The sequence below is a fragment of the Lissotriton helveticus genome, chromosome 6 (assembly GCF_964261635.1).
Source record: "Lissotriton helveticus chromosome 6, aLisHel1.1, whole genome shotgun sequence".
Taxonomy (NCBI): domain Eukaryota; kingdom Metazoa; phylum Chordata; class Amphibia; order Caudata; family Salamandridae; genus Lissotriton; species Lissotriton helveticus.
The window spans coordinates 293,391,124-293,418,033 of NC_136067.1; the positions used below are offsets into that span (position 1 = coordinate 293,391,124).

The 26,910-nt window shown below is 42.8% G+C and overlaps 1 protein-coding gene across 3 annotated transcripts in view; it reads left to right on the forward strand.

Moving 5' to 3' along the window:
* PUM2 (pumilio RNA binding family member 2) overlaps positions 1-17,555 on the forward strand; it is an 893,995-nt gene extending 876,440 nt beyond the window's left edge. For all 3 annotated transcript variants that reach the window (XM_078647736.1, XM_078647737.1, XM_078647738.1), the window contains one exon: positions 15,331-17,555. In XM_078647736.1, the coding sequence (XP_078503862.1) occupies positions 15,331-15,462 (132 nt within the window). In that variant the 3' untranslated portion in view covers positions 15,463-17,555. The remainder of the gene's footprint in view (positions 1-15,330) is intronic.
* Positions 17,556-26,910: the final 9,355 nt, after the last annotated feature.

Here is a 26,910-nt window from a genome sequence, read left to right on the forward strand (position 1 = left end):
ACTTACAGTGCCCAGGAATAGCCCTAGGTACTGTAGGGGCACAGGGGTCATGCACCTGAGCCCACACCAGTGGCATAGGGCACCCAGCTAGGGGGGTGACTGATGTATGCCAGGGCAGTGGGTTGGTGGGCAGGGCACACAGGGATCTGTGTCATGCCAACTTTTAGTTCTGCACCAGGACACTCAGCCTGCAAAGGCAGTGTGTGTGTATGGGCCCCTAAGGGTGTCTCAATAAGTGCTGCAGCCTTTAGGGGTCTTCTCTGGTCACAATGCCCTGGGTACCCATGGTACCTTTTACCAGGGGCTGACATGTGGCCAGAGATGCCAATTTGGTTTTAGCTTCAATACAGTTTTTGGGAAGGAACACAGGCCTTGGGCACCTGGTTGGGCAGGAGCCCAGGGCACACTCAGTCGAAGCACATCAGCAATTCAGCAAAAAGTGGGGGCATACCATGCAAGAAAGATGGCACTTTCTCACAGTCTGGCGTCGAAATTCTAGTAAAGGATGCCGAAAAGAATGTAAAGGAGTCTAAAAAGAAGATGAAGAAGGTAAGACGGAAAGATCCGTCGGAACTGAAGGGCCACGAACCAAACCCGGCCAAGGCAGCCATGACGCCGAACAAAAAGGCGATCGAAGGTCAGCCACAATCAAAAGAAACCCTCGGGACCAAAAATTGAGATAAAAAAAAATATATATTTTTTTTTTTTTTTTTTTATATATACAAGTGTCTTAATTGTACACCATATTCCCAAAATTCGTAGATTTGATTAAGGTTCTGTTGTATGCGAGTAAAGGGCGTATTTTGTGCCGCTTCCGGTTCAGGTTGTAGCGGTTGAGTTGTGTCTTTGCGACGTGGTTGGCAAAAGTAATCCTTCGTGGTTGGCAAATTTCAAAATGGCCGCCGTGCGTGCTGATTGTTCATAGACGCGTGATGACGTGGAGCGCGCTGAACAGTGTCGTGCGTTCACAACAAGAGAGTCAAGCGCGAGCAAAATTGTGTGCGATATTATGTTGCTTGGCAACCAGGGCTCAGGGCTCGTGCAGGCAGTGAGTGACCGTTGGCAGGCAAAGCGCTATTTTGTTCTTCCAAGCGGGAAAAACAGCAAAAATAACTCACGGTACAATTGTTATCTGCCGGAATTTCGAAGATGGGCGGCAGGTTCAGGGGAAAGCGCCAAGTCTCTATGTCAGCTTCGAGATCATCATCCGTGGAGAGGACGTGATGGTTGAGGGATGGTGGCAGCAGAGGGTTCGCAGGATCGTCGCCAAAATATTGTAGTTGAAGTGTACTCCAGGACACAGGTGAGTAGTCAAGGTAGCGTTTTATTACGCTTGATACAAGTATACAGCCTCCTGCCTCAGCAACCGCCAGGTCGGAATGAAGGGAATCTGGAATCCACTGCATGCAATGCATGATTCCAGATTCCACATTCCATGGAGAGAGGCAGGAGAAGCATAGAGATTACAACAGTTACCTTAGAGGGACGATCGCAAAAGGCCCAGAACCCAAGGGTCGACCTCAAACCCGCGAAATAGGGCGCGACGCCGAAAACGAACGTTGACGCTGAAAAGAAAAGGAAGTCCCCAGCCTCCGACGTCGAAAGGGCCCTCGAAGTCGAAAAGACAAAAAAATACTTTCTCGTGGTTGTTCCATGCTCGGTTTCTTGCATTTTTTATGACCTTTTGTGGATAATTTCTCCTTTCTAGGGTTCTTACTTAGTTCTGCTGCTTGGGTCTCGTAGTCCTGGGTGGTGCTGCAGTCTGAGCCTTAAGAATTAGCCATAGGGGATGTTTTGTCTCAAGGCTTTTGTGTGGTGTATTTGTATTTTGTATTGTGTATTTGTAAAGCGCAACTATCGCTCCGAAATGAGCATCCTGGCGCTAGAAAAACAGTGTGCAAACAATTACAATTACAGAAACTAGATAGCGGCCATTACATAGTCATCTGGAAGGTTGAAAATCCAGGATTTAAGTTGCTTCCTAAACAGGCTTTCCTGATTTAGGAATCTGAGGTTCTTGGGCATTGCATTCCAGGCTTTAGAGGACAAGAAGGCTTTGTAGTTAAATTTAAAATTTTAAATTAAACAGCTTAATCAGGTTATCACCTGAAGATCGTAACGTCCTAGAAGGGTTATAGTGGGGGTATCGCCTGATAAGATACTTCGGGCCTGTGCCGTTGAATGCACGAAAGGCGATCACCAGGGTTTTAACCGCATGCGTGCGGGCGGAATTCCGCCCGCACGCTGACTTTTATGGATTCGCATGTTACGTGACGAGCTGGGCTCGTCATCAGCGTAGCAGGAGGCTACCTCATGACGAGCCCAGCTCGTCATCAGCGTCGAAGGGGTTAAACAATATCCTCTTTTTCAGAGGTAGCCAATGAAGGGTCTTCAGAGCTGAAGATTTCCTCGGCAATTTTAATACGAGTCTGGCTGCTGCGTGTTGCACGCTTTGGAGTTTTTTCAACGTGGCCTTTTTAACACCTGCCATCAGGCCATTACAATAATCAAGGCGGGCGAGGATTAAAGCCACTGCCACCGCCTTTCTTGAGCCTGTGGGAAGGAAGTCGAAAAACTTCTTTAGAGATTTGATGATATTAAAACAACTTCCTGCCACATTCCTCACATGCTGATCAAATGATAGCTCGGCGTCAAATAGGACGCCCAGATTTCTGGCTGACACCATGGCCTGTGGATGAGCCGGGGAATCCTCCGGCCACCATTTGCTAGGACAGAATTGGGGATTTTTTCCCATGGGAAGAATCTCTGTCTTATTGGCATTGCATTTTAGATGGTTATTTTCCATCCAAAGGAAAACATCCTTAAGGTAGTTCTTTAAATTTTCTCGGCATTGGTGGAGTTCCTATCAAGGGGTACAATGAGTTGAGTATCATCGGCATACAATGTCACAAGTATGCCGTATGACTCAATTAGGGAGATGAGGGGGACCATATAAATAATGAATAATAATGGGCTCAAAATGGAGCCCTGAGGAACTCCAGACAACACCTTTTTTTCCTTGGAAAGGAAAGGACCCAATGCAATGGTTTGGGATCTATCTGTCAAAAACGAGATTATCCAAGCCAGTACTACATCTGAAATTCCGATGTCTCTTAGTCTACCTATCAGTATTGAGTGGGAGATGATGTCGAACGCCGCTGTGAGGTCTAATAAAATCAAAACGGCGTTCTCCCTTCATCCTGTAGTAATTTTATGGAGTCGGTGAGTTCAATCAGGCCCGTTTCCGTAGAGTGATGTGGACGGAAACCCGATTGCTGGGGATGAAGGATATTATAGGTTTCGACATGGCTTTTTAGCTCTTTATAAACCATCTGTTCGGTTATCTTACCCAGGACTGGGAGGAGTGAGATTGGACGTAAATTGGCGAGGTCTGTGGTGGATTTATTGAGTTTTTTCATGAGAGGTTTCACGATCGCTTGTTTCCATTCTCCTGGAACTACACCTGTGCTAAGGGAAGCGTTTACAATCCCATTTATAATGGGATTGACCACATCAATTAACTGATGGAGAATTCGTGGGGGACAGGAATCGGGAGGGGCGCCACATTTACACAACAGGATCACTTTACGAGTTTGGGGTAGTGTAACCGGTGTAAAGACTCTAATACTACCAGTCATGGTCTCTCCACAGTCAGGGAGGCTGGATACCTGGGATACTCTAGGGGCCGGAAAGTCCTTTTGTATTAAATCAATTTTTTTCTCAAAGTCCGCGATTTGGTTGCGGAATTCTGAGGATGTTGGAATTGCCAGCTGTAAGGCTCTTGGATGTGTAAAGGCCTTAACAATGGAGAACACCGTTTTTTGTTTTTGCTTAGCTTCTTTGATGGCGTTAATGTAGTATTCCTTCTTAGCGATTTTGATACTGCAAAGATATAGTTTCCTCTGCTGGGTGTAAAGGCTTCTAGCTGCAAGATCGTATGTTTTGCGCCAGTTGCGTTCACTTTTCTTACATAGTAGATGGGATTTGGCTAGCTCTAGTGAGAACCAGGGGCATTTATCTTCCCTCTTTTCTCCCTTCCCGGGGGGCGTTTAAATAGGGCAGGTTCTTTAATCTCTTGCTGCATCCAAATGTGAAAACATTTAGAGTCCTGCTCTACGTCTCCGGACATGCTGGGGATCTGTGTCTGAGTGATTGGTTTGAGCTTGAAGCTGTCCTCAACCACTGTCCAGTTAACATAGTTCACTGGATGTTGACTAGACTTAACTAATTTCTGAGGGCGCGGTACACGGATGCGGAAAGGAATTAGGCTATGGTCTGTCCAAATTTGTGGGACGGGTGTCTGGATCTCCAGAAGGGGAAAATTACAGCATACCCCATCCAGAGTGTGTCCTGCTTGATGTGTAGGGTGTGTTACCTTTTGATGCAAGTCAAAGATCTCTATGGTGGCTGTCGTATGTTAATGAACTATTACGATCTGTAGGTTTCTTGTATGTTTTTGTGGACAATTTGTCGTTTTTGTGAAGGATGAGTAGGTCCAGGACTGGTATCTCCTCGTCCGAGGAGGATAGCGTGAATTTCAGGAATGGATCCTGTTGGTTTATCCAGGAGTGGAAATCTTTGTAAAGTTCTTCTGTGCCTGTGCATTAGTACATTGTCTATGTACCATTTCCATTCTTTTATTTATGATTTGTAAGGGTTGGTTCCTGGTAGAATATATAAGGCCTCAAATTGGGGCATGTACAGGCATGCTAAACTGGGTGCGAAAGTGCTTCCCATAAAAGTTCCCTGGATCTATTGGTAGAGCTGGTCTTGGAATTTGAGAAAAGTAGTTTTTTAGGGCTACTTCTGCACATTCCAAGATGAAGTTAATGGGTGATTGTGTGGCTGAGTTGTTGTTTCTCAGGGTTTCTTCGGCCACTCTCAGTGTGGCTTCTTGTGGGATGTTCGTATATAGGGCTTCCACGTCTAATGTTCCTAGTAGGGTGATTTCCTCTGAAGTAGTCACAATACTAACTCAGTGGTTCCAGGATGAAATTGGTTCCTGGTACTATTGGTCTCCCGGGTGGGGGCATGATGTTTTTGTGGATCTTTGGGAAGACGTAGAAATATGGAGTTGTGGGTTTTGTGTTGACCAGAAATTCTGCTTTGTTTTTCGTTACCCATCCACTGGATAGTGCTTCAGTCACCATAATGTTGATTCTCCTGGTCAGAGAATCCGTGGGGTCTGTGTCTATCTTCAGGTTGTACTTTGTGTCCGCCAATTGCCTGTGACATTGCTTTTCGTAGTCATCTGTGTTTAGGTTGACGATGGCTCCCCCTTTGTCTGCAGGTTTTATTGTGATAATTGGGTCGTCATTGAGATCTTGGAGAGCCTTCCGTTCTCTTGTTGGTAAGTTGTCATATTTTCTTTGGGTTGTAGATGGTTTATGTCTTGTAGAACTGCTTTTTCATAGGTCAGTCCCTCACCTGCTGTCATCGCTGTGGTGGTCGTGAATCTGGAGGGATTACATTGTGTCCATCTTATTGGTGTCTTGTGTTTGGAAAAAGCATTTCAAACGCAACTTTCTAATGAAGGCATGTAGTTCTCCAGTAAGTCTAAAAGAGTCTTCTTTCGGTGCTAGGACAAATCTTAGTCCCCTTTGTAATACGGATTCCTCTGTTGTAATTAAGGTCTTGTTAGACAGGTTCACCACTAGGTTTTCTTCGTCTGACTCCGTGTTATGCGTTGGTCTTCGTTCTCCGACCACAGTACCTGTTGTTGATCATTTTTTCGCCTGCCTCTTCCCATGCCTCTGCACCAAAAAGGAGGGGGTTGTTGGTGTTGATAGTGGGTGGGGGGCGGTGGTGGTCGTGGTAGTCAGAGTACCATGGTGGTGGTGCTCCTGGATAGCCTGGCATGGGATAGTTGACCATTGGGGGAGTTGGTAGTAATCCCGGGCCCCCTTGGTGGTTCTTCCAACTTCCGTTGCTGAAGTTGCTGCTTGATCTTTTAGATCTGTCTGAGGTGGTTGATTCGTCGTCAGAGGATGTGTAGTTGATGGTGGTTGTTTAATCCTCCTTAATGTAGGGGTATATTTGTTCCCTCACAAAGTTTTTAATGTCCTTTTGTAGGTGGTGATTCAGCCCTGTTGATACGAGGAAACGTGAGTAGTATGCTAGCTTGGTGGGAATGTCACAGAACCCGGTACGACGGCCCGGCTCCACTTCCTGCTCACAGTCCCCCTTATGACAAATAACTTAGACCACCTGAACTGGAGGGCACAACGGAACTCCCTCAACCTTACTGTATGTTGTTGCTTTCCTTTCATAGCCCTCGAGTAACTCATCGATCTCATGGGGCCTTACCCCAATTACTAAGGGGTGAGAAATGTACTACTTTTTTATGCATAGATAATACAGCTTCTCGAGGTGTGCTATAAATGGTGGGGCCTATAAGATATCATTCACCTAGATACTGCAGGTTCAACTAATTAACCGTAAAAGGAACCTTTATGTATAGTATAGTCATCTTTACTAATACACCGAGGATGTGTTTTATGCGCATTTGATTAACATATGGATATAGAGAAACAACCCAGGCACAACGTCCCAGTATTAATCATTGATCTTACATTTATGTCTGTATGTCTGCCACAGAGTTACAACCCCTCTATTTTTCTTAAATATGAGCACCTCACTTGTAGCTCACGTATATAGACTATAATCCATAGCGATAATAACTATACTATAGATTATGAGCACTTGCCCCTCCAATGGATGACCCGGACTTAAGCAATTAAGCAAACCATTAGTACGTACACCCTAATGGGAATCTTTCTCTCTCTAAACTCTTGTCATTACAGAAGTGCTACTCCCTTCAACTATCCGGTGGCACTAAAATCTTCAGACCACTCTTGATATAATCACACCTTTCACAGTCCTGACAAAATGCTCTGGATCTCCTCCTGAGACCACAAAAGCGCGAAACATGTTGACCGATACATATGCCCACTAGGGACGTATTACTTACCAAGCTATAAAGGGACATAGCATCCCTTAGAATAGCACCATACACTTTGTTTTTACTAATGACAGAGGGATCACCTTAATAAAACTACTCACTCCCCCTCCAGCCATTTTTTAACGCTCACTTATAGGACTTAACTGCCACTTACACCCACGCACCCATACGGCTTCATCAAAAGATCTCCGATAAAGAGACCCTTCAGGGGACCCGTAGGGCATTGCAGCGCTGGCCCGACCAGGAGCACAGCCCAATGATGAAGCATGACATCCTTCAGGTGTGTGAGGGCATTAAGATGAGGACACACTGTCCCCCACAGATAGAGTAGCACCAGACTCGAGCATTTCTCACGGTCTACTTCCAAACCTTTTTCCTATATGAACAGTGACTCCCTAATGGTATAAGTCTAATTTCGGGAGCATGGATCACTGGACCTCCGCTGCTAGCTCCTTGTGTCCCCCCTCTTTTATAAATAGGACTAATATGAAGTGGAAACACACTTTTCAGAGTTAGCCTTCTTTGTGAGGGCAAACGTAGGAACTCTGGGACAGAGTTATGCCCACTTCCCACAGGAAGTGGTCATATAGGGAACGTAGTGACCCCAAAGGTAGGTAAGCCATTGGCTACTACCCTACACTTCCCTAACGCTCCTAAATTCAGTATTTAGGGGAGCCCCTGGCACCAGAAAATCCGATCCTTCCGACCTGAAAGAAGACGACCTATGTGAAGACAGAAGATTCAGCAACTGATTTGGCGCCAACCCTGCAGGCTTGCCTGCTGACTCCGACAATTGCACCAAAAAACGACTTGTCTTGCAGTTGCTCAGTCCCCAAAGCCCAGGAGACCTGCCAGCACTTCACCCAGGAACCAATAACTCCTGTGAAGCGGCAGACCTGCTTCCCTGCACTCAGCTTGCACCCACAGAGACCTGAGAGGACTTGAAGTCCCTAAAAACCTAGCGCCTAAGGACACCACTCCATCCGTTGATCCAAGCCAATGTTGAAGTGGGCCAACGGTGCCAGCATGGTACCAGAATCCACTGTGGGTTTGCAACTCATGGACTGCCCGACATCGCCTGCAGCCTCTGCACACAGGCCCCCTCTACCGTGACTGCTCTCAATAAGAAAAGCCAGGCGCCTAAAGACACCTCTCTACACCTGTCGCCCCTGAGCCGTGAAGAAGAGGCCCAAAGGTGTCCCTACGTCGCCCGAGCATTGTGAGGCCTTCCGCCCAACTATCCTCCCAGTCAAAGCCTGTATCTCCTTACGCAAAGACCAATCCCCATAAACTAACTTTGGACATCTGATGCTGTTTTTCACGCAGCTGCGCTAGTGCCACTAGTGGTGTTTTGCTGGTCTTGGACCTTACCCACCACTCACCTTAACTCCTGGAGGTTGGTCCTGTAAGTCGCTGTACTGTGCCTGAATGCCATACTTGTTCTTCCTTCCACAGGATAACATTGCAGCATCTGAAAATTAAGGTGGAAAGGTATTTCTATTAAAAAACGTATTTGCCTGATCAAACTGGTTCTGGTGTCTAAATATATATAAAGGTAATTGTTATTTTTAAACATTGGTGTGAATCTCCTTGTATAGTTGTGCATTATTTATTGACTATTGTGTGTATTTGGATATGTCTTACACTCCTCACTGATGAGCCTGCTCATCCACACTATCCCTTAGAAGAGCGCCTTAGGATTGTGCAAGACCCTATCCACTCATAAGGAAACCCCTGGACTCTTTGCACGATATATCTCATTACTGAAAGGGATTAACTTGTTTTTCACAAAGGTAAGTAACTTGTTCTTCAGAAACTGAGCCCACAACATGCCAACATTATCTGTAACCATTGGCGGACATCTTTTTGTTTGGATTCAGATCATCTCCGAATGGCTTACCCCCGTGGTTGATTATTATGATAATAACACCAATAGGCTGGGAATTTGCTGACGTCCATCTTCGAAAACTGCATACTATGTGGTATTACAAAACTCTCCTAACAGTAAATGAACAAGGTCTTCTGCCCACTTCCCCAGCATCAGAACCTCTGTTGCCCTTTAACAAGGCCTTAATTGACAATATAAAAGCAGGTTGGTACAAGCCAACCTCTGCTGTAGACAAGCTTATTGTCAGCTGGTATAGGCTTAACCTAGGGGAATCCTGCCTTCCCCTCAGTCCATTCCTCCACAGAAGGTCTGGTGGTGCCAGCATTTTTCTAAACAAAGCCCAGGAGCATTCTGGCATCCCTGTCAGACAGGATCGAAAAAGTTGGAGGCTGTCAGAAAGAAAGTTTTCTCTATCAGCTGCTTGTCCCTAATACAATGAACCCGACCTGCCTGTTTACCTAATACACCCATTTCCTATGAGATATGGTCAGCTTGGTGGCTCCAGAGAAACCATTTTGAGTACGAAGGGATATCAGGTTGGCTTTCAACAAATTAGCAGCAGGCCTGGACACATTGATTTCTGTGACAAGGCCATGGTTTGCTCAATAGACTTCAGAAGGCTTAGATTTACTGGGCTCTATGTGTATATTCATGCGATACTCATGAACATGCTATTTGACATTCTCACCTGTTCTGAGGAAAGGTTGACTATGTCATGGAAAGGTTAAATGCTGCAAGAGCTGCTGCCTAATCTCTTGGATTTCAATCACTGGCCTGGGATTATAAGCAATTTCAGAAGTTTCTGGGTTTTTCCAAGGCTTTTCCTTTTGACAACTTACAGCCTCCCACCCAGACGAGCTACTACACCAGTGCTGAGATGAAGGAAAGGGTCACCAAGTCCAACTTCTAGTCCTCATCCGCACCACCTCAAGAGCTGCTTTAACTTCATCTTAAAGGCTCACATATTGCTGGTTTGGGAGTGGGTATGCTTCTATCTTCATGCCTTGAGGGCCATAACTTCAGACCTGTGGATCGTATAGCTATTAGGGGGTACACCCTACCCTTACAACAGGCTCCTTACCAGATCACTTTCCTTTTGGCAGCAGCAGCCCTCCTGGGTGTTCCAGAAGACACAGAAGCTGCTGCACAAGTACAGAGGCAACGGAAAGGGCCATCAAAATGAAAAAGCATTCCCCAAATCCCCTCTTTGTTTAGTCCTATTCCCCTTTTTAGGTTTGTTGTAAAAAATATACTGTGGCCTTATCAAGAGCATAGAAGGGCTTGCATCTCCCCGTTGCTTACCATTGGTTGGCTTAACTTTCATTTGCCCGCTTCTTACTCAATGGGGTGGCCTGTCCACACCAGTGTGAATATGCCTTCATGCTCTGTTTCAGCTCTAAAAGGGGCCCAAGATCAAAGGAAGGAAAAATGACACCACAAGGGAAAGGATGCACTGATGCCAGTAGAAAGGAATAACGGCACCAAAATTGCAGCATTGTTGCAAAAGAAAAAGAGTTTGACTCTAAAATCAAACAGACTAACTTAAAGAAAGCAGAAAAGAAGCCTAGGATGGAGACACCAATAGATTGACAAGTCACTCAGCAACACCAAAGCCACATAGTGGTCCTATGAAGAATATGGTCAACCCTTATTAGAGAGCTCATATGGGAAGGAAGAACTTCGGTAGGAGGTAGAGACTGATTAACTGGAGGATGAACAGGACTATCCATTACAACCCTCCTCCAGATGACCTCTCGTATAATGCAGTGGTTAAAAGAGCAGTAAATACATGTAGGATACAGTTCAAGTAATAACAAGCAAAGGCTGGCTTCCTTCTAGAGTCCATCTCAGAAAATAAACTAGTTCCTGCTTACGTTCCTTAGCATTCTCTAGCATTATAGACCAGGGTATTAAAAAAACCTAGAAAGAACCAAAGTCTTAAAAAGAAGCCATTCCAAGTGTGCAAAATAAATGCAAGCCTTCAAGCCAGGGGCCAGTATACTTAAAAACCAACGCACCTGCGGACTTGCTAATAGTGTCCTCAGCTAGAAAGAGAGCTAGCACGCCTGCATCCACACGACCACCACTAGACAGAGAGAGCAAAGGCTGAAGGTAGGAGGCCTGAACATGGAGAGGGCAGCAGCCATCCAGTGGTGTATGCACTGTTTAGCAGATATCACTAGCAATGAGATGGGAAGATCTTCTGCAACATGTGCTGGAACAGTTCAGAAGGAGGGCTAAAACTGTCATGCAAGCGGGTAAAACAATTGCCAGCTCATTCCTAAAGTCCTCCCTGGGTGCTACAGATATGGCTAGCAGGCAGCTGTTGGCAAGACACTTGGGGGTCATGCTTGGCTCAGGGTTTTAGGATTCAAGTTTGAAGTCTAGGGTTTGGTAATCCACTACAAGAAAGATCGAATTTGAACTGGTGGATGACCAAATTTTACAAAAAGTGAAGGTGGGTAACGACACTGCTGAGGCAATAGGATCACTGCAAGCCTTCAAAAGAGACGCACTTTACCACCCGTAGACCAATGGGGAGGCCTGATTTCCAAAGACATGAAAAGCATACCAGTAAGAGAACAGAAACTCAAGGAGAAAAGCCACAGTGACAACTTGCTGCGCAGAGGAAACCATGCTTTTGAGCCAGAGTACAGGGTAGTAATCGGTCTTCTAAAAAATCTGGCACTCTAAACAAATGACTCTTAATTCAGACACTTAACACCAGTAGGGGTATATTATCGGGATCACTCCCAAGAATAGAGTAATATCATCTCTGACAAATGGGTTCTAAACATTATAAAATATGGATGTTGCAGCAAATGGGAGAAAGTACCCCTCTACATTAAGGCAAAAAAGAGAGCCTGCAAACCAGAAGACCGTAAGCTGTTGCAACAGCAAGTGCACGACCTCCTGAAGAAGGGGGTAGTAGAGGAAGCACCAAAGGAAAAAAATCATCAGGCAACTCAATCCAAATCCCCAGACAGGGCAGCACTTTAAGATGGACAAAAGACTACTAAACAAGTATTTCAGCATGCAAGTTCAAAATTACCTTTTACAGGAAGTGAGACTACATGGCTGTAATTGATCTCAAAGACATCTTCTTCCATTGCTCGATGAGCAGGAGCCACAGGAAATGTCAGGTTTGTGATAGGGAACTCTTGTTACCAATTCGAAGTCTTACAATTTCAACCCAGAGTCTTCATGTACTGTCTTACAGTGGTGTCTTCACACTTGCGATTGATTGAATACATGTGTACCACTACCTAAATGGCCGGCTGGGAAAGGCATGCTTTTTCTTACCATGCAAGAGCAGCATAGACAAGATAATGAAATAATGTAAACACTATTGTTCTCAGTGAACATGGAGAAATCCTCGCCCCCACCCAATGAAGAAAAATACTTTTTGGGATCTTAATTAGATTCTTACAAGTAAATAGCATTCCCAGTCTAAAAGAGTTGTGGCACTGATCGAACAAGTTCAGATTTACCAGACTTCAGTCTCTGACATGTATGTACTGTAATGTTGGGCATGATGGATTCATGTATTTGCCTCATCTCCTTTCCCAGATTACCTATGAGATATAAGAGTGGCTGGTGAGACAATGATCAGTCAACAGGGGCTGGTAAGATCTGTTGGTTGTCATGAGGAAATTGCACAACGAGATATATTTGTAGACATAACAAAACAACAAAAGGTAGGCATTTCAAGCAAGGAGTCTCCTCTGTGACCATAAACACTAATGCATCCCACATGGTTTTGTATGCACAGATTGGGAATTTAAAGGTGAGGTAAAGGTGAATACCACAAGGGACCGTAAAGCACATAAATTAGTTTGTTAGAACTACAGACAGTTATTCCAACACTGAAAGCATCACATTAAAAGTAGTACATATCTAGATAGACAATGCTACCATAATCCTCTTACTTAGAAATCAGGGAAGCACAGAATCACCTGTTAGCACAAGACGTATGGAGATGGGCAATCCAAAATAGGATCCTCTTCGTAGCAGTACACTTGCAACAAACGGTAGAATCTGACAAGAAGGTATCTCACGTAAGTAGGAACTAGACCATTCTTCCAAACTTGAGTATCACCACATATATACCTGTTCGCAACAAGTGCAATAAGCCAACACTTTGCATCCATATAACCACATCACGTATCCCACTGGCGTCACCATGAGTACACCGGACAGGATACTCAACCCTGATGTAAATGACAGCCAGCAGAATATTAAAAAAAATACCAGTGTTTCAAAATCTTTCAGCCTACCAGATTACTGCATGAAAGTTTTAAGGAGAGGCTCGGTGGCCAACCCCAAGAAGATACTGTGAAGCTACATGGACCCAATTTAATCACTAGTGTACAAATGAAAACCTTGACAGCGGGTCACACCGGTTATTAAAAACTTGACAGACTTACTTGATTCAAAATGTATACTTCTAAGTTGACCTGTCTACCATAGTTGCATCTACCAAAGCCTCTTCTGGGAGTAAACTTTACAATACTCCAGTGATTAAAAGATTCCTAGAAGAAGCAAAATAACTTTCTTCATTAGCGTCAGCCCCTCTCCCATGTGGAGCTACGATACTTCCTCGTCAACCTGGTACTGGCACAGCTCATCAAATATCGTTCGACCCGATGCACAGTAATGTGCTCAGGTGTCTGACACTTAAAACTGCCTTCTTAATTGTGATGACATCCTTTCGTAAAGTGAGGAAATTACAGGTCTTAACTATCAGAGAGCCCTATCTACAAGTGCATGAGGATAGATTGGGCACGAGAACTACCCTGTCCTTCCTTCCAAATGCCATTTCACATGTCGATGTTAACCAACCAATCCAGTTTCTTGCCTTCTTCCAAGGTACAAAAACACAATTAGAAAAGGCACTTCATATACTAGCTGGGACAAGAGTACTTTTGTATGACTTACAAGAGACTAAGCTCCTTAAACAGCGAACAATTGTTCATGGCACATGCACCAGCAAATCGGGTTCTCCTATTGTCTAAAGGGACTAATGCAAGATGGATAGTGCAAACCATCTGAACATGTTACACACGAGCTGGTTAGAACCTTGATCCAACCTCCAGCAAATAGTTAATAGAGCTACATAATAGATTCATAGAATATTAATACTGCTGCAAAATAAAAATGGTACTTGACAATACCAGTAGTTGTGTAGTTTGAAGCTATTTTGAATTCCCATGCAACTTGCTCACCTCTACAGTGAAGGGACATTGGGTAAGTAAAAAGTCCCAGAGCAAATAAAGCGACACATCCGAAGACATAGGTCTCCAAAGCAGTGGGGGGAAAAAGAATCTAAAGAGGGTGTGCTTACTTTTGACATCATAGAAGGCTGGCACAGCCCTACATTTGTTCAACGCCCAAAAGGAAAATAAATTAAGACAGTGCTTAATCAAATCACTAGACAGCTGAATAATGCTTAGCTTGTGAACCCAGAGTAGTATCCACATTATCAGTATGAGTGTATTGCTTTGCACACCTGATAAACATTCCAGTATTTAAACACCAGAAGTTACTAATGCCAAGGAAAATGGGAACAATCCCTACTTGCATCAGAAAGTCTTTCGGCTCACTCCCCCTTAAATCTGGGGTTTATATACAGTCTCCTTGCGTAGGAAAGCATTAGGTCCTGCAAAATCATCATGGTGCGAATAAAAGAATTACACTTTTAGCAAATCAGAGCACAGTTCTAATCAACATCATATTGCTTTACCTTCTAATCACTATCTCTCTACTTGAATTTGATTCTACCCTCTCTATGCCAATGTTGTTTCTGAGATGGCAGGACAAACTAGTCCCAAAAACAACAACAAACAGTTGTGAATTAATGCAATACAGTGAGCTAGCAGAAATACCTTGAGAAACAGCAATGTTTGTTTCCACATTGGAAAGCTTTCTTTGAGAACACCGTAAATGGATAAAAACAAGAATGACTTTGTATGCTGCAGAAATAATGAACAATGAACATGCATAAGGAGACACATTTTGATCAAGAATTGAAAAATGCCTAATTAACACAATCCAGGAAGTCAGAGCAAATTTGTTTCAAGTGCAATAGCACCATGTCAGTGAGTAGATAAAAATTTGAGAGTAAATCCATGCTCTACGTATTAATGCACACAAATATAATCTGCACAGAAATGCTAACAAACCTCTCTTTTGCAAAGCTGCAAGCTCATTCAGCAGTTGCAAACCCCCATGCGTTACTTATCCTCAAGCAAAGAATGAAAGCTCTGTCCAGCGAGTATACCCAAACTGTTTTGTTTCAGAAGTTAAATTACTTTTATAAGATTAACAGTTATATTGCTACCTTTAAAATGAGATTAATGAATGATAAAGTTTATATATATATATATATATATATATATATATATATATACACAGGAGTAGTAAGCACTATATAAATGCAATTACAATACAATATATATATATAATTTTTTTTTTATTACAGATTCGACCCCACATCACAACACTGAGAAAATACACCTATGGAAAACACATTCTGGCCAAGTTGGAGAAGTACTATTTGAAAAACAGTGCGGATCTTGGCCCAATTGTGGGACCACCAAATGGAATGCTGTAAAAAGACACATTCAGATCAACAATATAAATATGCATTTTTATTGTGAATTATCAAAAGGCACAACTTAACTGTTAATGTTCAGATTTTTTTAAGTCTATTTATTGATTGTTCATCCATTTGTAAATTTTTTTATGGTCCTTGTGTATATTTTTGGAGAGTTTGTTTTGCAATGTCTCCAACCCTGATGGGAGACCTTTCTGATTGTCTTGCCATGTAAAGCACAGAATGCCTGTATATGATGTAATTGTATCAAAATAGCTGTCAAATATTTTGTAAATTTTTACCTTGTAAAGTCACTGTAAAAAAAAAAAGTGGTAGTTTTTAAAGGGAAACGTGCAGTATTCTTTTACCACACTGGCTGACAGTTTGATAGGTCTCCTAACAGCATAGCACAACAGGTTTGTAGAACTGTAAATAGAATTCAGACATTTGTTTTGTTCCCTTTTGCGTGGACTCTTTTATACTACAAAACAAATGATTTGCTAGTGTGTGGAACATAAATAGTTAAGTTGTTTTTTGGTGGTTCACAGTGTACAATTTAAAACTTTTTCACCCCTTCTTCAAAAGGGCCACCTTCTGAGAGTTTTCTTTTCCACATGAATGGAAACTAGTTTGAGAGCCCTCTGAGGCATATATCTTACAGCCCATGCAAAGCAATTTTGTTTTGGCAGTTTAAAATTGTTCCTAAAGCTGATGCCCCACACATTGAAACCCAGGTGCTGCTACAGGGTACATTGATGATTCTTGGCTAAGATATAAGCAGATGCAATAACGAATCCACCTCAGTAGAAAAAGTAAAAGATTTGGGGCTGTGCATTGTGGCTATCGCTCTTCAAATATTGACTCTGTGGAGATGGGATAGCCAGACCTAATTTTCCTCAGATTAGTATTAAAGTCCATTAAGAATTACTAATATATGGAATGTCCAGCGTCCTCAGCCACATCATTTTCAGTTTTTTAGAAACATTTCCCTAAAATGTTTGTTTCATTATGTATAGACCTATTGTATATAAATAATATTTAATTGGCACACAAGGTGAAGGAATAAATCATGATGGTACCTTCATGCATAAAGTTAACTTTCTCAAGACTAGTTAACATAGGTCTGCACTATCTTTGTAGCCTGATTGAAATGCAGTAAGCATTGACATTTTATGTGTTTCTTGCATCTAGAATTGTCTGGCAGAATGTGAGAGTTGAGCTTTTTTGTTTTGCTTTTTCATGGTAGATGCAAAATGTAGGAATATTTAGCAGAGGGGCCACATTAAGGTAACCGTGACAGCTCAACATTTACTTGTAAGCATGATTAAATATCTAGCCTTCTCTTTGCTCCTTATAAATATATGCATTGTATACGTGTAGGTTATTAATAGGTGTACGTTTACAGTTTGAAAACAAATCTTGTTTCAGTGTTTATTACAAGCCTTGCTAATTTAGTAGTGATGCTTACATTGGTTGTACGGATGTACATTTGTAAACCTTGATGCTGTAAATGTAATTTGTTTCCTCTCCTTTTGAGAGACTTTCTTTGTGTTCTAGTGTATATTCATCTCTGCCCTTCCCCCACCCTTTTTTTGCTCGTGCACATACTGTTGTACAATGTAAATTTATTTCTTTAAATCAAGAAGTTACCTTCTTTTAATTCTATCTTTATATGGCTTTGAAAATATGAAACCGCTTTCTTTTTAACTACTATGAGAAACATCATTTTAGTTTCTCTTTATAAACTAGCTTTTGAACCTGATAATACAGGCATTTTTGGGGATAAATTAAAACTGATTTGGAAGTACAATACAATGTGCATAATAAGAAAGGATTGAAGTGAGTCAGTTATTGTGGAAATTGATGCTTCTTCCGTTCATTTCAATAAGGCTTGATTTATTCCTTTGTACAGAAGAGTACTGTATTTTTCAATAGCCTACTCCAAACCAAGATACAAATTGTAAAATATTGTGCATTTTTTGCTCTGAACATATGACATTGTAACAAAAATGATGTACATTTACAAGCGGCCTTATGTACATTTCCCACAGGTCTTTTTAAAGGCAGAATTGTGAGCATATGTGTATAATTAAAATTCTTTTTAATCTGTTGCCTATGAAAATATTTTGGAAAAACATACTTTGTATATTCAGTTTCTGAAATGGAAAGAAAGTGCTTTGTATTTTGTTAGTCAGTATTTTGTATAGACCATTCATTTTGGTGATCTGACCTCTTGAGCCAAACCTCTATACGTGATGTCCCTTAGTGCTGACTGCACAAACAAATGCACAAGACTGTATTCAAGAAAATAAACCAGTAAGGGTTCAGTCTAAGTAGTGCATTCTGTGATGTATTCTTTAAATACATTTTTTCTTGTGCAGTGTTAATGCTAAGTACTTCATCATGATTTCTAACCCAATGTTAAATTTTAATACTAATATTGGAAACAAACCCCATTTGGTGTCCACTGAATTGTCTGCATTTGCCTTTTTTGTGACCATGGCAAACATTCATGTTGTATAGGACATAATGAAGCTCGATTTCTGAGATTATGTTCATTAAACTGCACTTTTGTAACTGTGCAGTGTCCATAATCCATTGCAGAACATCCCACTTCTCTTTATAAGTTTAGTCCTTATAAAAGTCATTAAGTATCATTCTGCCAAGGCCCGTTTTTCCCTAATTCTTTGCACAAGTTACTAAACTTGAAGATTTATTTTTCCAATTTAAGAGAACTTCAGTTTGGGCAGAACCACTAGAGTTTATGCTAGTGTTCCCGTTTTTGCTATTGATTGTTTAATGAGCTAGTTTTGTCTAGTTTGATTGGGTCTTATTTGGCTCTTAGCGGTAAATATGAAATATTGTTATATCCACTTATTTGTATATGCTGTATAAACAGAAAAAAATGAAAACATGTGAATATCATTATGAAATAAACCTGTCTTTGTGGTTTTCTACAGGAAACAAATGTGTCTCCTTACATTAACTTGTAACAGATGACTATTGTGTATCCTGCCATCTAATGCAACTAGCAAAACTTATGAGCATATGAAAGAGGTATGTCTATCACTAGGCTCCAACGACATACAGACTGTCAAGTTTTCAGGATATCTAAATGAAATATGTTGGCCATTCCTGAAAGAACAGCTTTTCATAATTTAATAAATGTTTTTTCTTAGAGCTATATGCAAGGTTGTGTCTATAGTAAGTAGAGCAAAAAACCTTCTTGTAGGGAGTGCAGCTTAACAATTATACAATTAGCATAACATCAATGTTTGCATCAATAAATGAATCGGGTCCTGCACACTGTCATTTAATGATAAGTAATAAAGTCAGAACATCTGATGGCATTGCTAAGAGTGCATTGCAATGAACTAAAGGGTCGCTAAAGAGAAAGAGACAGGAGAAATGCAAGTAGAGACATTTTGCACTGGCGTCTAACTGTGAACTGAATCTGAAGGCATTAGACCATCTCAGTTTGTTTGAGAGGAGACTCTTCTAAGTGTCCCCTTTTTATTTTTATAAAATGAGGACATGGTATACAAGCGGTTTACTCAAAACCGCAAAGTACGACTTCCCAAACAGAGAGTCTAAGTTTGTATGTCCCTGGTATTCTTACATTAAGGTTGCAAAACCCTGACCTTCTTGTGTGTCATGCTTCATCATCTACTTTGTTTCTTGTAGGGCAAGCAAAGGCTGTGGTTTTCCCAAAGTAGCATCACATATATTAAGTTTAATTAAACAACGTGATCAAATGGATTCCCCTAAGGCACTGCTAAGGAGAGCCCTTGCTCTTATTTTTCTGATTTTGATCATCCACAAAATTATACTGATTCAACTTGATTGTATTCTCCATACTTGTATTTTATTTCTTCATTCAGTTTTCCATCTTTACAAATTCTAAAACAAATAAGTACGAAGGAGATGCTCCTTCCATGTGCTTTTAACAAAAAACCTTCTGCATTTCCCCAATGCATTTCGGATACAGAATATCCTTCTGGGGATATAGGGCATTTCATTTTGCAACTGAAAAAGGGGACACGTGCCCTGAGTAAATACCAACAAACCACTACCAATTTATATCTCAAATTTGATAAAATGTCTAATTGTATTACCAACTATAAACCAAGTGAAAATCCTACTCAATTGCCTACGGACCCAAAGCACTTTCCATATCACTAACCTTACACGCAATAGGGTCTTGGTGACCTCATCAGAATGATTCAACTTAGTAATTCCAAAGTGCTCTAGATCTTTTTCAATTTTTAGTCTAACTTGTCACCTTTTATTCATTGTTAAGATCAAGCCACTAAGTAACCCCAAAGAGCTCTAAATCTTTCTACCTTATGCCTTTTTGCACCATGTGATCACTCTGAATATTCACCACGATAATCGCAAACCGGTATATGTGTATTACTACTTACTCTCAATTCCCGCTCGCCCCCCCCCTGTGTTGTAGCAGTGCAAATTGGTTACTGCAACTCCGTTGTATCAATACCCTAACACACACACACCACTCAATTAACGTGTCCTTTCTCCTCTGCTTAATCATGAAAGTTTCCGACAGTGCGTTCATCCTGGAGCTTCATGGCTGTGTTCAAATGCCAAAAGCTACCGGACATGCTCCCCATTAATCATGTGCTCCATACGAATTTGGAGCACTTTGTAATTTGGAAATAAATGAGGTGCCTTTTTAGGTCGAGCCTGGGCAGCGCATGTGCTGCTGCGGGGCATGGTGTACTCTGGTATGGACTTGAAGCTCCGCCCACCGTCTGCCCATCTTTTCGATAGGCTCCTGTTGCTGTCCTTTCTAAATGGTTATTATAAATAATGGGGTAACCCAACCAGTCTATAGCGGACCTGGGTACAATGCAGGAATACAAAATTGGTCCGTGACTAATTTGCCATGAGATAAATTCAAAAACAGACAATCTGTGTTGTGGAAAGAGCTACAACTCTGGTATTCAATACCTTAAAGAACCACGATCATGTATGCAATCAATATCCTATTTATGAAAGCATGTGCTGAATGCGAGAGTTTGGAGAAACCACACAAGAAAGCGCCACAGAAGCCAATATCATTTGCAAAACATTTATTGTTCAATTAGATTAAAACCTCAGTTGATATACTGACAATAGGTTGTTCGAGGGGAAGAAAAGGGGAGTTCAGGTGCTGGTAGTGATGGGTAGTGAGAGTGAAAGTCATAGAAGTGAAGGTAAAGCAATTAGATTTGTTGGGTATTTACTAGCAAACAGACCAGTGTTAGAAGACCTGTCCGTTATTGAAACATTTATTTACACTGATTCTGTAAATTACAATCATGCACCAATGCACTTTCAAGGGTATGCCGGCTGGGAAACCGGTACAGGTCTTGTATGGTGGAGAGCGTCGACGTTTCGACTAGACTGATTCAATGAGGGAAGTTTAGACCTCAGCTGTGAGTCTTCTTCAGGACGGGATATGGCAACCTATTTCTGGTGTGGTATCAACAAGGACTAGCCAAGGGTGACCTAAGTAGGACTCTGGACTGTATTTTGTCAGCAGGCACCTAGTACGTGTTCATGAAGCCCTCACCCACCAACCTAGTTGGTGACGTGCTTCATCATTGGGCCCACCCAGTGACACCTAGCGTATCCCGGGTGTACTACGACGCCTGATTACGGCGGAGCTGGTATGTTGCTGAGAGTGCAGTGTGAATAGGGTGGTGAAGATTAAAACGGCTTCAGGGTGATCCCAGTACCCGAGGGTAAATTAAATTTTAATGACTGGGTGTCCGTGAGCGGTTAAAAACAAGGCAGTGGGATGCTGTGGTGGTGAAGTTAAGACCGCCTGCATCCGGTGTAGGTCGACATGTTTCAGCCAGTGCCTTTTGTATGCTGGCTTTCCTCAGGACCGTATAAAGTGAGTGCAATATTAAAACTATATATACAATTAAGTGAGTGTTAATCGACTGTGTCGCACTCGCTAAGGTGCTCTTAGTGTATGAGGGGATTCCCTCATCAAGCATACGCTGGCGAATAGCCTCCACTCCAGGAGGCACACCAGGCTATTCGCCAGCGTATGCTTGATGAGGGAATCCCCTCATACACTAAGAGCACCTTAGCGAGTGCGACACATAGTCGATTAACCTAGGTCGTAGGCTAGATAGTAGGCGCATGCGCACTACGACGCCGCTGTTCATACTTGTGCTCTTCGTCTGCTTGCTCTGTTCTCTCCTACCCGCACATCTGCAAAATGGTGTCTGCTGTCTCCGAGAGTAAGAAGATTACTGAGCTGCGCGTCATCGACCTTGAGCTCAACCATCGTGAGCTGGACATCACGGGAGTCGAGACCGTAATACTTTCTTGCCTAATACAGTGAGGCACTGTTAAAGCCCTTATGCACATTTTACAAAGGCTGAGGCCGCACGTTTGCCTTGAATAACGAGACCATATGTGTTTTGTGAGTTGCAGGCTACGTGTACATCTTCGTGGTGCATTGTCTGTATGCCATTGTTATACTACATTGGCAGACATGCCAACCCTCCCGATTCAGGCGTGAGACTACCGATTTGAAGGCTAGTCTCCCGCCTCCCGATTCCTACAAGCAAAAACCCGAGTCCTTGGGGATTTCAGCTGATAGGGTTTTTTATTATGTAAAGTGCTAATTCTTCCAGCAAAGAGTGGCATTGCAGGGGCTCTCAAAAGGGGGAAAAACCAACAACGCATTATTAGCAAGAGAATTGTCTTTTAAAGACCTGCGAAGTACGGGGTGGGGGGGGGGGGGAGCTGTTTCATCCCGGGCTGCCGCAGGGGGGTGGGTGCATGTACTGCCAACAACCTGCCAGGCCAGTGTACAACACTTGCATCACCCTCTCTCTGCCTGCCATTATGCTCCATGCTTCGGAAAGGTAAGAAAAAAACGTGCATTTGCATTTCAAATGTCCGATCCTGCAGCAGCACACTTCCAAAGCCTATACATGCCAGTAACCCGATTCAAGGCCCCATTCTCCCGATTTTTTTTTTTATCTCCCTCTTTGCTCTCCTGAAATGTTGGCATGTATGCATTTGTTGCCAAGTAACTGCGATCTGCGTACGTGAATCTGAGACTGGTTCTAAAAAGGGTGTCGAGGGACTCCACTTGCAACTCTTACGTCTGCTTACAATGAGATTGAGGTGGGTATTGTTTGTGCTCCTGAAAGGGGTAGGATGCGATGCTACTTGATCAGGCTGGCACTCTAGCAAGGCTTCAGCAGGCGTACGAGAGGAGGCTTTTGTGGCGTGGTCTCACTTTTGAGAGAATAAATTCACCAGGTTAGCGAGAAATGCTATTATTCATAGAGTTTGTAGAGGCAGCAGTTGTTTCTGTGTAAGGCAAACGTTATGTCATACATTAACATGACATGCCATACTAAACATCATTACAGCATACCATAAATTAATTTTGCCTGACACTTGTGCCACATAATCTCTAATGTAAGATAGCATCTGCCCTAAACTTGGAGCAAGGCCAGCTAACATAACATAACGGCTTCACAGGATTGTAAAGCAGTACTTACAACTCTTTATACACATTGGATTATCTTTTTTAATTTCATGGAACCCTTCTTCATGTTCATCAGGCGAATTCATTGGGTTTACAACATTTCATAATGTCAGAGGCCATCTGTGGGCCAAATTGGCCAATTGGGGAATTCCACCGGCCGTAATAAACGCAATAATAAACTTATACTCCGATACCTGATTAAAGAGTAAGGTAAAAGGAAGATAGGCCACACTACATAAGATTCTTGCTGTCAAATAAATAAATAAAACCAGTTGCATTCTAGCCCTTCTCCTATTTCATCTAGATCTGGCCGACATTAAACTGATAATTAAGCAAGAACTTTTCTTTGCCGTTAGCTGATACTAAGATTCAAGTATTACAATATTCGGATTATACAATCTTGTTAGATCAGACCGCCATAGGGTTGCAAATATCTTTGGAAGCCTTAGCCGGTTACTGTGAAATGAACAGTATCCAAATTATTCGGTCAAAACTAGGAGCATTATTTTGGTTTACCATTAAACAACAACCATTTGCAATGCAATAGGTCTCGCATTTGCAAAAGGTTAAGATATCAGCATTGCAAATGACAATGCCTTTTATTTGTTTTAAAAACACAAACATAAATAAGTCATTGTCATTTACAATGCCAATAGCTCAGAGTAAATGCGAAACTATTGCATTGCAAATGCTTGTTTATATATATATATGTATGTATATATATATATACATACATATATATATATATATATATATATATATATATATATATATATATATTACCTACTGGCGGTCGCCAGTAGGTATATATAGTTAGGATTTTTTCTCTATGGGATTTTTGAAAATTCTATGTCTAATAACTTTGGCGTTTGTGGACGGAATTGGCTGAAATTTTCAGGAAAATGGAACTTTTTGTTTCTGAGCAGCCCTTGAAAATTTGGGGGGTGTTCGTCAAGGGGGGGCTGAGAAAAAAGGGGGGTCCCAAAACGTGTTTTTAACATTGAGTTTTCCATAGGGCCTCACTTTTAGCCCGAACGGCTGAATGGATTTGCATGAAACTTGGCAAAATTGTAGGGACTGGTAGCCCGATGTGCCTTTTGTACAGTGGATTTTGAGAAATTAACGTTTAAAAAAAGATATATATCTGTAACAGCGGACCGGGCAGCGCTCCAGGACGCGTACTTTTCGCGCAACGGAGCTTTGTGAAGCGAAGCTGATTGGTTCTCCGGCGTCTGTCAACATTCCAAACAGTCCGTAGCGGCCGCCATCTTGTCTCTCGGTAGGATCGAGAGACAAGAGGAGGCCAAAGCGAAGGGGCAAATGACCATAAGGGGGAATAGTAGATCCTCGCTGACCTCCTAAGTTTGATGTGGAGGTTTTAAAAGTGCCCCGCGGGGCAAAAAAAATAAATAATAATAATAATCGAACGGCTGAATGGATTTGCACGAAACTTGGTAAAATATTAGGGACTGGTAGCCCGATGTGCCTTTGCTAGGTCTCAATATATGTGCTTCAGTGCATTTTGAGAAATTAACGTTCAAAAACAAGATATATATCTGTAACAGCGCTCCGCTTCGCGGAGATAAAATTATATCTGTATTACCTAGCTGTTGCTAACACCAGTTAGCGACGGCTAGTAGGAGATAGCGACCATCTTGGGCCCCACTTTGCATGTGAGTGATGTTTATCACTAATGACATGCAAAGTGGGCATGCCAAGATGTTAGCGACTGGAAACAGTCGCTAACATCGCTATCTCCTATTATCAACTTTTGGAAATATTCGAGATAAGCGCGAATATCTCCAAAAAGTAACAGCTGCCCTGAGCAGTTCTTAGCCATGTTATCCAATGGGAGGTGGATAACATGGCTAAGAGCATTAGCTCGGTAATGCATGAATATCGCGGAGTTTTCAGCGATATTAATGCATTGCGGTCGTTTTTTATCGTATTTGCGATAAACCTTGATAATAGCAAGGTTTATCTGCGATAATTTCTGACGGTAAAAAAATCTTTGCAATGCATCGTTAGGGATAAATATCGTTTAACTTTGGTAATATGCCCCAACGTCTGTTAACGTTCGATTCGAAGGAAATCAGGAAGTGTTGAAAAACGTCTGCGCCATCTTGTCTTTTTTCAAATGCCACACTTTTGTCGTGCACGGCAGCCATTTTAGATGCCTTGACCAGACCCACTCTGTGCACGCTGTCGATCCTTAGCATGGCTCCCCACCCTCGCAAGCATCTCACCCAGGCAGTGGTCACCCCCGCTGTCTGTGTTATGCATGGGTAATAAACCTCCCCCCATCTGCGCTGCTCTTCCCTGAGAATCACACCCTGTGCCCGCCCGACACCTCCCTTTCGCCCTATTCACTACCGCACCCTCTGACACTCCTTTTCCTCTGTGTCCGATTGTCCAGGCCGGTCCTAGGCTATCAGCTAGCCCTGCAGATGTAGTTTATGGCCACAGCTGTAAAGAATCACCCCTCTTCAAAGGAGTTATAGTAGATCAAGGTCCACACTCGATGAGATCCGTCACAGCAGAAGCGTTGCTATTATCTGAAAACCATCCTGTATTGTGATTGGGGAGGGGACCGAGCGTGAAGCGGAAGATTCCAGGGATGACTCTTTGTACATCAAAGTTTTTACAATTATGTGTCACATTAAAAATATATAGCACTCCGACAAAGTAGGAAGATTATAAAACTTTAATAATTTATAAATATATACAAGAAAACAAAAATAGTAATAACATATAAACATTTTTAGGGAAAAACAACGAAGTAGCGGTCGGCTGTGCGAATAGTCCCAACGCAGCACAACGTCCAGATTTCCGGCGTGGGGCGTCGCGGGGGGTGGGTCATCAGTAGCAAACTGTTGTGCGAATAGTTCCAAGGCAGCAAAACGCGCCGAAATCTAGATGACACGAAAGTGATGTCTAGTAAGTTGCCACCCAGCAAATAACGGCGTGGGGCGTCGCGGGGGGTGGGTCATCAGTAGCAAACTGTTGTGCGAATAGTTCCAAGGCAGCAGAACGATGGCACCAAGGTGATGTCCAGTAAGTTGCCGCACTGGTTTTGGTATCCTACAATGCTGCTCCGAATAACGGCGTGGGGCGCCCCGGGGGAGGCGGCGTGAACGGGCCTCTCCAGGTGGAGTCTCATCTGTTGTAGTGGGGCGCCCCTTTACCGTTTCAGTTGCCATTCCGTCCGTTTTTGGTCCACTGTGTCAAAAGCCGCAATTCAGCTGAGTTGCGCCCACTCTTGCGGTGCAGCGATAGGCGGCTGTCACAGGACTCTCAAAATGGCGGCAGGCTCTTTACTTTTTGGGCCTGGTGCACTGAAATGGCCCTGGGACACCTTGGAAATCGGACGCTTGTCTGCTAGGTCTTGGACCCCATTCTCGAAAGCGTCCCCTCCACCTTGAGAATTCATCAAAAGTTTTGGGGGCCCCGACTCCTGCAGGCTTCTGGTGGGGAGCGGCTGCCATGATTGCTCGCGGAATGACCACGACGGAGCTACGAGATGGTGGTGCTCTCATGCTGACGCCAGTTTAGTCTGAAACATCCAGAAACAAGGTGGGGCTTTCATCGTTTGGGGAAAAAAAAAAAGTTTTCATCCAATGAAAAGTGTTGTTTTTAGGTCATATGATCAAGCCTTCCATCATTAGGAAACCAAAAGTAAAATGAACCAATGAAAAGTTTTATAAACAAGTCACATGACCTGTTATGCGGCATAGGGTATAAAATGCGGAGAAAATACGTTGGCACGTCAGGCGGCGTCAGTAGCGGACCGATGTGCGAATAGGCGGAAGGCAATACAACGCGTCAAGATCCGGATGGCACCGAGGTGGTGTCCAGCAAGTTGCAGCACTGGTGTGGCCATCCTACAATGCTGAAAGTCGGCGTGGGGCGCCCCGTTGGCCTGTGAGTTTGCGTCAGTAGCG